Source organism: Syngnathus scovelli, chromosome 16 (genome assembly GCF_024217435.2).
Source record: "Syngnathus scovelli strain Florida chromosome 16, RoL_Ssco_1.2, whole genome shotgun sequence".
Classification (NCBI taxonomy): domain Eukaryota; kingdom Metazoa; phylum Chordata; class Actinopteri; order Syngnathiformes; family Syngnathidae; genus Syngnathus; species Syngnathus scovelli.
This window is the reverse complement of record NC_090862.1, coordinates 10489849-10505970: the sequence shown is the minus strand read 5'-3', so window position 1 is coordinate 10505970 and position 16122 is coordinate 10489849. Positions and strand designations below refer to the sequence as shown.

Sequence of the window (16122 nt, the reverse complement as noted above, 5' to 3'; positions counted from 1 at the left end):
AACAGACTGTTAAACTTCGCACATCAAAAGTGTCTGTGCTCAATACTTGTGCATTTGATTCTGTCTTCCAATGTTTATGCTGTTCTTTCTGTGAAAGTTTTTCATTTGAAAAGACTGTTCTGAACTATGAACGTAGGAAACAATTCCTCCACCTGGTGAAAACCATCGCAACACAGGGTGTAAACCCACAGGTATAATCACAGAGGGCAGAACTGCTGGGGGAAATACATTGCTGTCCTGCAGACCTGTGGCATGGTTTCTCTTCAGACTGCTGCTGAAGAGGGCCTCCGCATTCCTGACTCTCTCTGCCTCAGGCCAATTGAAAATCCTTCCCAGTGTCCGTCTTCATTTAAAACACAGGACAACAATACAGGCAAGGCTCTGTGTTCAGGTAATGTTACTCGCGGCTACAATCTGGGAGAGTTTGTGTGGATTGACACTGACCTTGGTAGCAGTTGCAAGGAAGTTGCCTTGATTGAATTTCCCTCCAGTCTGGAGCTAAAAGGGAGGACTTTTACGTTGAGAGCAGTAATTGGCTTTGAACCAGGACTGACCCAGGATTCTCTTGGGCATTATGTGGCATACTGCAGGAGGACTGCATATGCCTGGGAGATCTATAATGACCTGGGAAGTGGAGTGAAAGCTGCATCAATAAATACTAAGATCTTGCCACATGCTGTGTTTTACACAGTGCAATGATGCATTGTTTGAACTTTTGGAAAAAAATAAATGTTGATAATGTTCCCTTTGACAAAGAAAGTTATTGTACATATTCTGCTCTCTAGCGGTTAAAGACGTGAACTACAATGCTATGGATGACACCACACAATATAGGTTTGAAACGCGGGTTAAAGTATCAATGTAGGAGTTAAAACTCGGCTTGCAATTTCCGAATGGGTGTAATGGGTGTTGTCAAAATTTGCTTTAACGATTGAAGTGGAGGGGGGGTGAAAGCTTATGGCACCTGGTATTCCCAGGCAGTCTCCCATCCAAGTACTAACCAGGCCCAATCCTGTTTAGCCACCGAGATCGGATGAGATCGGGCGTTCTCAGGGTAGTATGGCCGTAAACCGTGGTTGATCTAGAAATGTTAAAATTTATAGACACAATCGCCCCTGAAAACCAAGACTTGGCGTTTCATGGAAACATGGCTTTAATGAAAAGTTATTGACAGCTTTTTATGTGGTAGCACGAATTTGCCATTGCGACCTGCATTTTGCTGTATCAAAGTAAATGTCATGAAAAGTGGAAAAACCCTACATGGAAGCGCAATGTTGTTTTGGGTTCTTTTACGAATAAAGACTGCTGCTTTGAGTTCACAGGGAGCCAGCCTCCTTTCCAGAGAGCGGTAGACTGGATGAATTTCTTAATCCAGATTACTTTTGGAGTAGAAGGTTAAAGCTTGACAGCGCTACTCATACTGTTGCCAATACTTATGTAATCGCACCGCCTGTATTGCACAATTGTACACAGGTCATTTTGAATTGAGTTTAAAGCACAGGTATCAAACTCAAGGCCCGGGGGGCAGATATGGCTCGCCACATCATTTAATGTGGCCTGCAAAGACAAATTGTGCATCAAATTCATGTCATTACTAGAATTGCAAATTGTTTTCACTTTTAATATCTTTTTTTAAAAATATGTTACCAGTTTTTACTCGTCTGATTTGAAAACGAGTTATTTGTCAGTTTGTTTTGTAGCTTTTACTGTATATAATATGAAGTGCTCATACATTTATTTGGGTTGACAGTCATAATGGCCCTCCGAAAGAAGCTATGACTACAATGCGGCCCGCGAAAAAAAAGAGTTTGACACCCCTGGATTGAAGCCATTATATTTCACTGTGCACGCTGCTGGCAAAGCGATAGATATTTAATTCACGAGGGTGAGCTCTTGACGGGCGTTTCCGGTTTTATTTTGAATGGTATGTGACTCTAGGCCGGAGGTTGTTGGTGGCTACGTTGATTTTGAGGTACTTTATCATTAGACCGCTGTTGTGCAAATTTGGCCAAACGCAGGTGGGAAAAAATGTCGTTTTGTTCCTTCTATGGTCGGGAGGTTTACAAAGACCACTTCAAACCAGGTCCTGTTACCACTCTTTACTCAATGTTCTTTCATAGTTCCGTTGCCACTTATAACTGTTCAATGTTCGAAGTCAACGGTGGCGAGCTAGCCGTTTAGCCCAAGCTAGACTCGAGTTATTCAACTGTAGTTCTGTAAATTCCTCGACAGATGTGTGAGTCAAATATTTGTCATCAATAAGTGACATAGCAGTACAATTGTCTTTAATGGTCCACCCCGGCCAAGATTTATCATATGAAGTACGAACTTTTGTAACAAACTTTGTAGGTTGCACAACCCTGACACTACTTCCTGACCTGACAAGTAACATCCCGAATGTTGTCATCATCCAGTCATCTGTTTTCAACGTGAAGTGGTTGCCTTTGGGCAACAGGTGTGAAGCAGATGACCTAACCTCCATTCCACGTCGTCATCATCATCACAAAAATGATAGCTTCTCGGATCATATCAATTCTCATGGGATAAGCAAACTGTCATGTTCATTTCTAATTTTTCTTTTTTGTCATCCTATAGGAATATACGCGTGTGCAAAGTGTGAACATCATCTTTTCACCAGCCGCTCCAAGTTTGAACATTCATCTCCTTGGCCCGCCTTCACAGAGACCGTCCATCAAGACAGCGTGGCCAAACATCTGGAGAGACCTGGAGCCTTCAAGGTACAATCCCAAGAAAATCATAAATAGACACCAATCACAAAGTTAATTTAACACTTTTTTTTTGTTGTAGCCTGCAACTGACATGTTGTAGAATGATTCATTCTAAAACTATTTGATTGTGACGGCCCCAGAAATCACTCAAGAAATTTTGTTTCACTCCAGGTGTCATGTGGCAAGTGTGGAAATGGCCTCGGCCACGAGTTTGTCAACGACGGGCCCGCCATAGGCTTGTCTCGTTTTTGAATATTCAGCAGCTCACTGAAGTTCATCCCTAAAGGTACAGTAGAGGAATTCCCTCAATTTCTGCATCTGCATGCTGAGAAATGCTGTCACGAATCATAAATTGAAAACAGTAAACGAACTGAGGACAATTGTGAACTCATCGGCAAGAGTAAATAGTTTTAATCTTCCCAGATGCCTGAGCCCTACTTTTTTCTAATCTACGATTTATTGAAAAATTATGAAGCTTTTTTGACTGTTTTAACTATTTTTTTGAACTCGGTATTTACACATTTTGCTCGAGAAAATCTGCTTTTGTCATCTTTCTCCATTGAAATGAACGGGAATGGTGTTATTGTGTACCAACCCTTCATTTCATGCCTGTGGGTGTGTGAACAACTTGGCCACCAAGGGGCAGTACAATACACAGACAAACGAATACATTTGCAACTTGACTCAGCAAGCTGCAGTCTAAAATGGTTTTCACAGAGGAGAAAGAATATAAGCCAGTGAGTATTTTTATTGTTGCTCTACATATGTAGCTTCACCATTTGTGTTCGTAACTTATTTATTAGCATGTGTATGATAATTTTATGTTTTATAGAGTGTTTTTTTATCTAATGTTTTGGTATCAACCTCGCAGATTTTGCTATGGTCGCTATGGAGGAGAAGACCTTTATTTGTATAGATGCATGCTTAGAATACATGTCATATATTTTGCATTTCATCTCTGCTGCCAATGTGATCTTTACACATGCCATATCTGCTTTTTAGGCAACTATTGTTGATATAATGATGTAAACAGCACAGGCAAACAGCATTTGTTCGGGATGTAGCTTTGATTCTTTCAAGCGGCTACCGTTTGAGCAAACTTGATTACAATTGTATGCCAAGAAAAGTCCACATCATGCTGCATGTTTTTGCCTCACCCCACAGACAAAATTGATGGACAGCAAAGTGAGCGCACGGGAGGAAATGTTGCTTGACGCGTAAACGTTTCTAGATGCCGCGAAATGTGTGGACAGCGAATGAAGCGCTCTGGGGAAAAGCCCGATGGGAACACCAGAGTTCGGATGGACAGTGGCCACTCTGGACCGCAGCAACAAAGAGCTTTTTATTTTAATGTTTAAGATTTAGGAAAACAATGCTTGGCTAACTTTTACACTAGGTCTTTAAGTTATTGTATTTGGTGATGAATTTGATACTTAAACTATATTTTCTTCCTTACAATATTAACACTTAAATCTTCACTTTTTTTTTTCCTTGGGCGCAGATATGTGAAACCATGCACTGAAGCAACATAATATTTAAAACTTTACTTTGGTAACATATTTAAAACTTTACTTTTGTCTTGATGAAAACAAGCACACTTCTTGAATAAATATATTTAATTAACCAATCCTGTTATTTTTTGTCTTTCTTGAATGTTGGACGTATTCCTATGAAGCAATGTCACGCTTTAAAAGACAACTGTTCACATGACCGCTATTGTTGAGTTATTCTTACTCTTAATGTCATCAAGTTTTCATCCACTTTTTTGACGCATTTATCTCAGTTGTACTATTTTTAGCTTTGTTATCAGCCAATGCTAATATACCGTTAGTTGGAGATTTTTAACTAATTTCACTGCTTTGGAGTGTGATAAAGCCTTAGCAACTTCTTGTTGAGCATCATAATCATCGGCTTGAAGTCTTTGGACTGTAATGCCAGAGAGACTTTTGCTGGCTTAGCGTCAACGCCTGCTCTAGGAGTTTGGGTTTTGTGTCAGTGTAGGTCTTCCACTGCATGCAACAGATCCTGCTTTGAGAAGCTTGCCACGGATGGAATTAATTGTTGTTTCCCCCTGGCAACTTTGCATCACTACTCAATTGTCAGTTGGCAAGATATGCTTGCAACAGATGCAAAGCCAAAGTCGTCCAATGTTGACGGCCTCATGCTTGCGCATTGTGCAAATGATCCCTCAAAAGAAACAGAAAAAATGAAATGTATGCTGACTTTGGCAACAACCCTTAACATTTGAAGCATTTCAATCTGTCTGTACTCTGTGAAGGTTTTTCAGTGGATGGCCTAAACTTGTCCTCTCTGTCTTGGCCTAATCTTGCCCGGGGGCCCCTCATTTATCCAGTAATACTTTCCTTGCCACTGATTAGATGTCTCTGTTGTGGTTCCTCTTCAGATTCGCCACTCAGCTGGCACACAGACTCCTCATCGTGCTCGGGGTTGAATACGGGATGAGGTAGCGACAAACCCTGCAGACAAAAATACAAAATTAAAACAGATGTGAGAATGACAGATGGGGAGAGAAAAAGGAGGACGGGACACAATTAACGTGCGCTTTCTGCGCTCAAACACTGTTGCTGGTGCAGGCTCAGCAGCCGCATGGCCGAGAGGAAGCAAACAGGAAGCAGGAAGTGGTAAATCCCCTGATAAACATCACAAGACACACTTGGACTGCAAACACGTTTTTTCCTCTCTTCCGCTGATCTCTGGGTCTCATCCTGAGTCCGGATCCGTAATGATGTCGAGAATTCCGGCGGGCCAAGGGCAGAGCCCGGAGGTTGCCGCTGAACGATCTACTACGCAGGGCAACCTGTTGTGACTAACTTTATGAGCAGCTTCCGCCCACCCGGTCGGGCTGTTTGTGAGCAGATGCACCTGCTTCTGTTTTGAGTTCTTCAGAATAACGACACGCCATGCCACTTCAATTCTTCTCGATTGAAACCATCTTATGGGCTCTTTAGTGGAGAAGCTTGCCATGAGGATCAACGTTCCAGAGGAAGCCAAACACCTCCTCCTATAGCGGTGGTGAAAATGTCCTCCATATGGGCTTTGGACTTGGCGTAATGAAGAAAAAGAGAAATGGGGCTTTTATACAGCAGGATTCTTGCTGTGGATCAAAGGAGATCACTGCAAGAGATTGACGGTGCTCCAACATCTTAGTGTCTCTGTCAGGATGGCTCACGCTTGGAAACTATCCATCCATCCATCCATCCATCTTCTTCCGCTTATCCGGGGTCGGGTCGCGGGGGCAACAGCTTCAGGAGGGACTCCCAGACTTCCCTCTCCCCAGCCACTTCATCCAGCTCATCCCGGGGGATCCCAAGGCGTTCCCAGGCCAGCTGAGAGACATAGTCTCTCCAGCGCGTCCTGGGTCGTCCCTGGGGTCTCCTACCGGTGGGACATGCCCGGAACACCTCCCCAGGGAGGCGTCCAGGAGGCATCCTGATAAGATGCCCGAGCCACCTCATCTGGCTCCTCTCAACGTGGAGGAGTAGCGACTCTACTCCGAGTCTCTCCCGGATGACCGAGCTTCTCACCCTATCTCTAAGGGAGAGCCCGGACATCCTGCGGAGAAAACTCATTTCGGCTGCTTGTATCCGAGATCTCGTTCTTTCGGTCACGACCCATAGCTCGTGACCATAGGTGAGGGTAGGAGCGTAAATCGACCGGTAAATTGAGAGCTTTGCCTTTTGGCTCAGCTCTCTCTTCACCACAACGGACCGGTACAGGGTCCGCATTACTGCCGACGCTGCACCGATCCGCCTGTCGATCTCACGCTCCATCCTCCCCTCACTCGTGAACAAGACTCCAAGATACTTGAACTCCTCCACTTGGGGCAGGATCTCATCCCCGATCCGGAGAGGGCATTCCACCCTTTTCCGATCGAGGACCATGGACTCGGATTTGGAGGTGCTGACCCTCATCCCGACCGCTTCACACTCGGCTGCGAACCGTTCCAGCGAGAGCTGGAGATCACGGCCTGAAGAAGCCAACAGCACCACGTCATCTGCAAAAAGCAGAGACGCGATGCTGAGGTCCCCAAACCGGACCCCCTCAACGCCTCGGCTGCGCCTAGAAATTCTGTCCATAAAAATTATGAACAGAATCGGTGACAAAGGGCAGCCTTGGCGGAGTCCAACCCTCACTGGGAACGAATCCGACTTACTGCCGGAAATGCGGACCAGACTCTGGCATCGGTGATACAGGGACCGAACCGCCCTTATCAGTTGGCTCGGCACCCCGTACTCCCGAAGCACCCTCCACAGAACCTCCCGAGGGACACGGTCGAACGCCTTCTCCAAGTCCACAAAACACATGTGGACTGGTTGGGCAAACTCCCATGCACCCTCGAGGATCCTGCCGAGGGTGTAGAGCTGGTCCACTGTTCCACGGCCAGGACGAAAGCCACACTGCTCCTCCTGAATCCGAGGTTCGACCTCCCGACGGACCCTCCTCTCCAGCACCCCTGAATAGACCTTACCAGGGAGGCTGAGGAGTGTGATTCCCCTGTAATTGCAACACACCCTCCGGTCCCCCTTCTTAAAGAGGGGAACCACCACCCCAGTCTGCCAATCCAGAGGCACTGTCCCCGATGTCCACGCAACGTTGTAGAGGCGTGTCAGCCATGACAGCCCCACAACATCCAGAGCCTTTAAGAACTCTGGGCGGATCTCATCCACCCCCGGGGCCTTGCCACCGAGGAGTTTTTTAACTACCTCAGTGACTTCGACCCCAGAGATTGGAGAATCCGCCTCAGAGTCTCTAGGCCCTGCTTCCTCAATGGAAGGCGTGTAGGTGGAATTGAGGAGGTCTTCGAAGTATTCTCCCCACCGACTCACGACGTCCCGAGTCGAGGTCAGCAGCACGCCATCCCCACTGTAAACAGTGTTGACGTTGCACTGCTTCCCCCTCCTGAGACGCCGGATGGTGGACCAGAATTTCCTCGAAGCCGTCCGAAAGTCATTCTCCATGGCCTCACCGAACTCCTCCCACGCCCGGGTTTTTGCCTCAGCAACCGCCGAAGCCGCGTTCCGCTTGGCCATCCGGTACCTGTCAGCTGCCTCCGGAGTCCCGCAGGCCAAAACGGCCCGATAGGACTCCTTCTTCAGCTTGCCGGCATCCCTTACCGCCGGTGTCCACCAGCGGGTTCGGGGGTTGCCGCCACGACAGGCACCAACGACCTTACGGCCACAGCTCCGGTCGGCCGCCTCAACAATGGAGGCGCGGAACATGGTCCACTCGGACTCAATGTCCCCCGCCTCCCCCGGGACGTGGGAAAAGCTCTGCCGGAGGTGGGAGTTGAAGCTCTTCCTGACAGGAGATTCTGCCAGACGTTCCCAGCAGACCCTCACAGAGCGTTTGGGTCTGCCAGGTCGGACCGGCATCTTCCCCCACCATCGGAGCCAACCCACCACCAGGTGGTGATCAGTTGACAGCTCCGCCCCTCTCTTCACCCGAGTGTCCAAAACATGCGGCCGCAAATCCGATGACACGACTACAAAGTCGATCATCGAACTGCGGCCTAGGGTGTCCTGGTGCCAAGTGCAAACATGGACACCCTTATGTTTGAACATGGTGTTCATTATTGAAAATCCGTGTCGAGCACAGAAGTCCAACAATAGAACACCGCTCGGGTTCAGATCAGGGGGGCCGTTCCTCCCAATCACGCCCTTCCAGGTCTCACTGTCATTGCCCACGTGAGCATTGAAGTCACCCAGTAGAACGATAGAGTCCCCAGAAGGAGCGCTCTCCAGCACTTCCTCCAGGGACCCCAAGAAGGGTGGGTACTCTGAGCTGCTGTTTGGTGCATAGACACAAACAACAGTCAGGACCCGTCCCCCCACCCGAAGGCGGAGGGAGGCTACCCTCTCGTTCACCGGGGTGAACCCCAATGTGCAGGCGCCCAGCCGGGGGGCAATAAGTATACCCACACCTGCTCGACGCCTCTCACCGTGGGCAACTCCAGAGTGGAAGAGAGTCCAGCCCCTCTCGAGAGGGCTTGTACCGGAACCCAAACTGTGTGTGGAGGCTAGTCCGACTATATCTAGTCGGAATCTTTCTGCCTCGCACACCAGCTCGGGCTCCTTTCCAGCCAGAGAGGTGACATTCCATGTCCCAAGAGCCAGCTTCTGCAGCCGGGGATCAGACCGCCAAGGTCCCCGCCTTTGGCTGCCGCCCAGCTCACATTGCACCCGACCCCTTCGGCCCCTCCCACAGGTGGTGAGCCCATGGGAAGGGGGACCCACGTTTCCATTTCGGGCTATGCCCGGCCGGGCCCCATGGGCGAAGGCCCGGCCACCAGACGCTCGCCTTCGAGCCCCGCCTCCAGGCCTGGCTCCAGAGGGAGGCCCCGGTGACCCGCGTCCGGGCGAGGGAAAACTAAGTCCATTTATATTACTCATCATAAGGGGCTTGTGAGCCGTGCTTTGTCTGGCCCCTCACCTAGGACCCGTTTGCCATGGGTGACCCTACCAGGGGCATGAAGCCCCCGACAACATGGCTCCTAGGATCATAGGGGCACGCAAACCCCTCCACCACGATAAGGTGACGACTCGCGGAGAAACTAGGGCCCTTGAAAGATGACATCATAGCAAAAGCAATTGTTGCCATTTCGGTACTGAGTGGATGGCTATCCTCAGCTGCTAGTCACCAACGAGCTCGCTGCTATTATAATTTCACGTTCAACATGAAGTCAAATCAATTTGATCACAAACAAGGGCTTCGCATGGCCAAAGTTGACCTCACTTTGGCCATCCTTTGTCACTTTTGATCACCGTCGTTCTTGTGACATCCAGCGTCTCTGCAGGCTGCCTTTTGAACATCACGTATGTGTTTGCAACGGTCTTTCACTATCTCCTCACTCATCTCTCTCAGAGGAGCTAGCCCCAGACGACAGCAGAGATCCACCTGAGAGCTTCAAAGCGAAGCGTGGTAACGCTATTGTTCTGGTGGATCGGGGAGACAGGCTCTTATTTTCAGGGCAGGACAAAAGTGGCTGATTGTGGGCCCCACATGCTACCTTTTATCCTGGCCTGATCATAGACTACACAGGGATTTAGGCTGGAGTGCTTAGGGGGGGGCATCATAATCCTGAAGGTTGGGGGGTGCTCTTCTTTGTGCTTTTTGTTTATGTTGAAGAAGAACAATCCCTTGGTGGTGGTTTGACTGTGTGCTGTACTTTTTTAATTATTTTTTTACGTTTTTCAAGTTAAATCATGATCAAGTTAAATGGAACTTTGTAGAGGCTTAAGGCAAAAGAGAAAATAATGAAATGTTTGTGTAAATCAAAATAGCACACTACTTTTGTTTAACTTGGCAGCTGTTTGTACAAACCTTTTAACTTTTGCTGCTGTAGAAAACTAACAAAACAAAAGTCAGGGGGCGACTACTAGAACTGAACCTTATTTGGTATTAATCGAAGGCACTTCAAAGAATTATGACTTCCATTTAACTCAAGTCTAAATGTGTTTGGTCTGTTTTGAACACAGCCACATTCCATTTTTTTGTACAAATACCTTTAAAAGGTGCTGCTCTCAAATTGAACAGAGGTGTGTAGACTTTTAGATCCACTCTTGCACGTCTCGTTTGTTTGCATTACTTTTTGACCTTTCATCGCGCCAGTGGCCAGTCTCACATAATTTACATGGTTTGGTCCACGCCACGACCTTTCAAGCCAAACTTTCCGTGACTGGCCCACTCCAAAAATTATGTTTTTCACAGGTCAAATTGGCTCAGTGATGTGTAGTGTCCTCCCGCAACCCGAGCACCCTGTCCAAATTTCAGCCACCCACTGAGCCAACCCTGCAATTTGCTCATCCTCTCTCATCTTCTTGGGTCGTGATGCCACATGAGATGCGCTGCATACCTACTATGCGGGCGAAAAGAAAAAAGTTAAGTCAAGGGTGTGTTTTTGAGAAATTAGCCTGAAATATCTTGAATGTGCATTTGCAGCAGATGTGCACTTCAAGGTTTTGGCTTGGCCGACCATGTTGGTTCTTGGTGGTTCTTTTACAGAACGCGAATATTTAAGTTCTGCAGAAACTGAATGCTAGAAAGTGCTGTCAAGAGTAAGTGATGATTATCATCCAGACAAACCGCTCCAAGCATTTGCAGTGTTCTTGGAATTGATGCCAACAAGGACACTTTCTGACTCGTGTCTCTCTTCACAGGTGAGCATGGGGAGCTGTGCCATCTCTCCAAACAACACCAAGCGCAAGAGGAAGCGCTGATGAGCGAGACGAGACCTCAACGTGAGTGACTCGAGTGTTGTGCGCGCGCGTTTGCTGGTGCAATCGTCACATCTTGAGCAGGTGGAGTTGGGCCGAGGGGGGCTTTCCGCCTCCTGAGCAACACACTCGTCCTCGCGCTTCTTCGGTTGCGGAGCCAAGTCAATCTCTGCAGTTATCCATCACCACCTTCCCCCTCGCATGTCAGAAAATTTGACACTTGGCGTAGATCGACTTCAGTTCTACTCTGTTGCAGTTCCCCCCTCCCTTTTCTTTGTGTGCCAGAAAGGCAAACACACGCTCAGATCGGCTATCAGTTCTCTCGCTCTCGCACCCTCAGGATGCGCCGATTCCGAATGAGCCTGTATTTCTGTCTTTGTTATTGCATCCGTTGAACATCAGCTGAGAACATCTTGCTTGAAGAGCATTCGTCATATTGCAATTTCCGACTAAGCTGCAGCAACCCAATAGATGATCATCGGCCAATCTGCATTGTTCACTGAGCGTCCCTTACGATCGTGCTCTGGGCTTCATTAACCACGACGACGGCAATAAAAATCCAGTGGCTGCGTTGCAGAATCGCCAGCCGGCATAAACCCCTGCACCGGCGCTTAACAGTCTCATCACACATTTGTTGGCTGGACGCTGCCATGTAAAATAGCGAGTGTTGTTTTCTCATCACGAGCTAGCGAGTCGTGCCATCCCTTGCAAAATGGCGTTGATTGTATTTCTTTGTAGAACACACTTCATGCTGGCGGAATGATGAGGCCCGTTGAGTTCACCAGTCAGCGCACAGCAAGCTGAATCATGGATGGAGTCTCTGGTGTGTTGCGTTTGGAAGACACACAGGCACCGAAAAGACTCTCAGCCAGAATTGTTTTTCTTGCTCGATGATTCCGGATGAGGATCTGTTTTCATTGTACCGGCGCCAAAGAGGTTAAAAAAAGGTTTTCATTAAATTTCGATGATTTTGTTTGCCAAGCACGAGGATTGGCAGAGTTTGCCGCATTTGTTGCCTGGGATAAACAGATGTTCTCTTTTGATGGAGATGATTGAACATGTCCGTGGAAGGGATCCGCGTCATTCTGAAGCTACTATTAGTTCCCAGCCGGCCTGCTTTACTTCTTCACAAACTGCATTTGGTACACTCACGTTGCCTTCGGCCAAAACCGCTGTCAGCACCCAGGCTGATAGTTTGCTCGTTTGAGTCGAACCTAATTTCGCATTCCTTTTGATATGCAGACTCTTCCCACGGGGTAGAAGCCCATCTCCTGTTTCTGCAGCATGAAGCCATTTTGACACACACACACAAACTCAGAACGTTGCCTCGCTCGTCTGCAAGATATTATAGGACAATTGATACTATTCACTCCTGACTCCTCAAGGGAAGGGCGACCGACCAACAACTTCCATCCCCTCCTTTTTTTTTTTAATATTAGCTTGACAGCTCCTTTCTATAACATTCTGGATTCGACAGGCTGGAATGACAAAAACTTGGGAAACTCCAGCGAGTGGCTAGACAAAGTGTTGTGGTCGCATTGGCCAGTTGTTAGAGGCATCATGCAATAGGCTGTATGAAAGAAACGGCCGTAGAAATGTGACATCATCCACTGGTTTGCGGATTCCGCTTTAAGCCTCCTCAAGGCTGGCATCCTTGTTATATTGCAACAGGAAGCGACCATCTTTGGAGGAGAGGCTGGCAGTCTGGACCTGTGAAAGCGTGGGAAAGCTGCATATCGTTCCTCTGTCATAAAACCTATAAGAGTAAGCCGTGCAGGCAGCAACCTTTAATTGGTCTAACCTACAATCTTTTTACAGCAGGTGTCACCATCAGTATAAGACAGCATAGTAGGGCCATGTGTTTAAGGTGGAGAATACGAGTTTTTTTCATGTAGTGTTTCTATAGAAAAATACGTACCGTATTTCCCGGACTATAAGTCGCTCCGGAGTATAAGTCGCACCAGCCATAAAATGCCCCAAAAAGTGAAAAAAACATATACAAGTCGCTCCGGAGTATAAGTCGCATTTTGGGGGGCAATTTATTCGACAAAATCCCACACAAAAAACAGTCATGAACGAGCAACAACAGGCTAAAGGATAGGTATGCTAACGTGACAAACACAAACAAAGAGCTCAGAATGGGCCTGACGTAACATACAGAGTGATTAAGGACAACTATTACATGAATAACATGTTTATAAAACCATCAGTGTCACTCCAATTCATTAAATCCATCGATCGTTCTATACGATAGCAACAGGCTAAACAATAGGTATGCTAACGTGACAAACACAAATGAGGAGCTGAGAACGGGCCTGACATAACATATAGAGTGATTTAGGACAACTAGTACTACATAAATAACATGTTTATAAAACCATCGGTGTCACTCCAATTCATTAAATCCATCGATCGTTCGATACGATAGCAACAGGCTAAACGATTGGTATGCTAACGTGACAAACACAAACGAAGAGCTGAGAATGGGCCTGACGTAACATATAGAGTTATTAAAGAAAACGATTACATGAATAACACGTTTATAAAATCATGGGTGTCACTCCAATTCATTAAATCCATCGATCGTTCTTTGTCAACAATGGGTGCGCGCGGCTGAGGGCGCTTGCACTTCAAAATATTCCACAAGATCATATAACGATAGATAAACTATATTTCAAATAACTATAATATAAGCAATAATATTATCAAACCATACGTGCACTTTAAATCCATTAAATCCATCGATCGAATTCCTCGTCCTTTGTCAACATCGGCGCGCGTGCGCCCTGACGTCAGCCTCGTCTTTATTCCACAGATCTAGTATATAAATATATTGTAGCGTTAACAAAGTACAAGGATAGACGTGGGTTTGGTAAACGGCTCTTTGTTAAACAAAACAAACTTCCAAGCGTGTGGCGGCGTGAACTTCCAGACACGAGAGCTCCATGGCATAGGACCAGGCTTGCCTAATGGCCATGTCCGAGCCCCATGCACCGTTCGCGGACAGCCACTCGGCCGAGCGCCGGCCCCCGACTCAGTAGAGTAGGACCGAGCGTGCGTAAAAGCCATAATAGTTTTTCAAACCTTCTATGTCACTCCAAATCCTTAATTCCTTCAAACTCTTTGTCCTCCGTGTCACTTAGAAATGATCACCGCTAATGATGCCGGTAGTCCTTACGTGGGTACGTTTGTCCTTTATGTAAACAACCTCCGCACCGCGCCGCGCCGTGCCACTGACATCACTTGAAATAGTAATCCATTGGTACATCACGGTTCTCCAAACTTTCTTTCTGCTCCTCGATTACTGTTTTCAGCTGCATATTTTACAACTTGAAGTTTGTAACCTGCAAAATATGAGTTTCTTTTTGGTGCCATTTTTCTTAAGCCCACCCAGTTGATGAGTCACGGCCAACGGTGAAATTTAGAGCGCCCTCATCCAGTTTCGTCTGAAAATATAATTTTTTTCAGATGTAGTTTTTTGTTTTGTTTATTTGGTTGTTTTATCAAAGTCAAAGTCTGCATTATTGTATTTTTTCATATACCAAGACACACAAAGAGATTGAAATTATGTTCCCACTATCCCTCAGTGAGACAGTACACATATGCATACAAGCAACACAAAAAAAACCAAGAAGGCACAAACAATGAATACATAAGAGTGTTGAATAAATGATAAATAAACAAATAATAATAAATAATAATAATAAATATAAGAGGAGCAAAAATGGAGCACATACAGCAGACAGTGGACTTGGATATGGTGCTTTAAATAAAGTGTTTAAATTGCTTTATTTATAGTTTTCTCTATTTTTTATGTTTTGAATATGTTCAAGATAAAGATATAAAAACATGTGAAGTGATCAACTATACTAAAAATAACATGGGAAGTGGTCAACTATACTTGTAAGTGATGTCTTAATGATCAAGTAAAAATTTGTGGAAAAAAAACATATATAAGTCACTCCTGAGTATAAGTCGCCCCCCCCCCACCCAAACTATGAAAAAAACGCGACTTATAGTCCGGAAATTACGGTAAAATGTATTGCACATGAGAGAGTCCCTGTAATATTAAAATAAATAGCAGGAGCCCCAAAATTGAACCCTGAGGATCACCACATGACAGTGGGACAGAGCAACCAAGGCTAACACAAAAAGGACCTTTGAACTTCTATAATTTAGAATCAAATCTTCTTTATATCTATAGTCTTTAATTTCCGTGAGAACATATTTTTTTGTCAGTATGACAAAAGGAGTGGTTGACGAATGTAGTTTAAGTTCTAGTAACTAACTGCATGGGGGGTGGGGGGCTGTTACAGTGACACAATAAAGGTCGGGCTGCGGTTTTAAATGTGACGTCAGAGCAATCAACATTTCAGAAGATGAAAAAAAGCAGCCTTCAATTATCCCATTTGAGGAAGAGCGTGGGATTGGCCGTCACGAAAGGCTCCGTACAAGAACAATAAGTCTCCGCACGCACATCCACAAGAAGAGCGTACAGGTAATAAGGCGACTCGCACGCATAACTTGAGACAATTACAGACGAGCTGTCAGATTTGCAGCCACATGTCTTGGTGAATCCCCCAAACGGGGCTGGAAGGCACAAAAGTGTATGCCAAACTAATCACGTGTCTTTTTTTTTCCTTCTTTTCTTGCAGCCTTTCACACATTTGTGTCATGCACGCCCACAGAGGCCCGCAGCCGGCACCCCCACCGTTCCCTGCACACCCGACTGCGCACATAGGAGCCAAACTCCGGATCCCACTTGGGCCGCGGATTAGAAGATGAGGCATTTCCCAAACGTTCTTCAGCCCGTGTGATGACATGACTGTCATTCTGTCTAATTCCTCCTCAAACTCTTGCAAAGATTCAGCCTGAAGAGGGAAGGTAAATAACAGTTTTAAGTTGAAAAAATAGTGCTCCTGCCTAGACTTGCTCTCTAGAAAGGCATTTTCATCTTTTTATTGGCATCATCAAACACATGAAAATTGCTCAAGTGCAGCTGCTTTTCACAGCGGTCGACATATTTTTGTTTAGGAGTCACATAGCTGTTTACTTCTATGTATCTCCTCCTGCTTTGAGCTCATCCCATAAAAGGGCAGCAAACTCCTCTTTAGAATAAAATTGCTTCCATACCCAAAGAGAGCTTCCTTCATTGATGT

At 46.3% G+C, this 16122-nt stretch overlaps 1 protein-coding gene and 1 pseudogene across 4 annotated transcripts; one reads left to right on the top strand and one right to left on the bottom strand.

The window, feature by feature from the left end:
• Nucleotides 1–952: 952 nt before the first annotated feature.
• LOC125984304 (5S ribosomal RNA) lies at nt 953–1071 on the bottom strand (annotated as a pseudogene).
• Nucleotides 1072–1941: 870 nt separating this feature from the next.
• Nucleotides 1942–16101, top strand: msrb1a (methionine sulfoxide reductase B1a). 4 transcript variants are annotated; one of them, XM_049744646.1, is made up of 5 exons: nt 1942–2083; nt 2596–2738; nt 2901–3015; nt 10907–10987; nt 15619–16101. In XM_049744646.1, exons 1-5 carry the CDS (start codon nt 2029–2031, stop codon nt 15702–15704), a joined length of 480 nt encoding a protein of 159 aa, XP_049600603.1. In that variant the 5' UTR covers nt 1942–2028; the 3' UTR covers nt 15705–16101. The 4 variants fall into 4 exon arrangements, with proteins under 4 accessions (XP_049600603.1, XP_049600604.1, XP_049600605.1 ...); XM_049744647.2 differs by having other exon boundaries at nt 11702–16101; XM_049744648.2 differs by lacking the exons at nt 10907–10987; nt 15619–16101 and adding exons at nt 3370–3466; nt 3894–4356.
• Nucleotides 16102–16122: the final 21 nt, after the last annotated feature.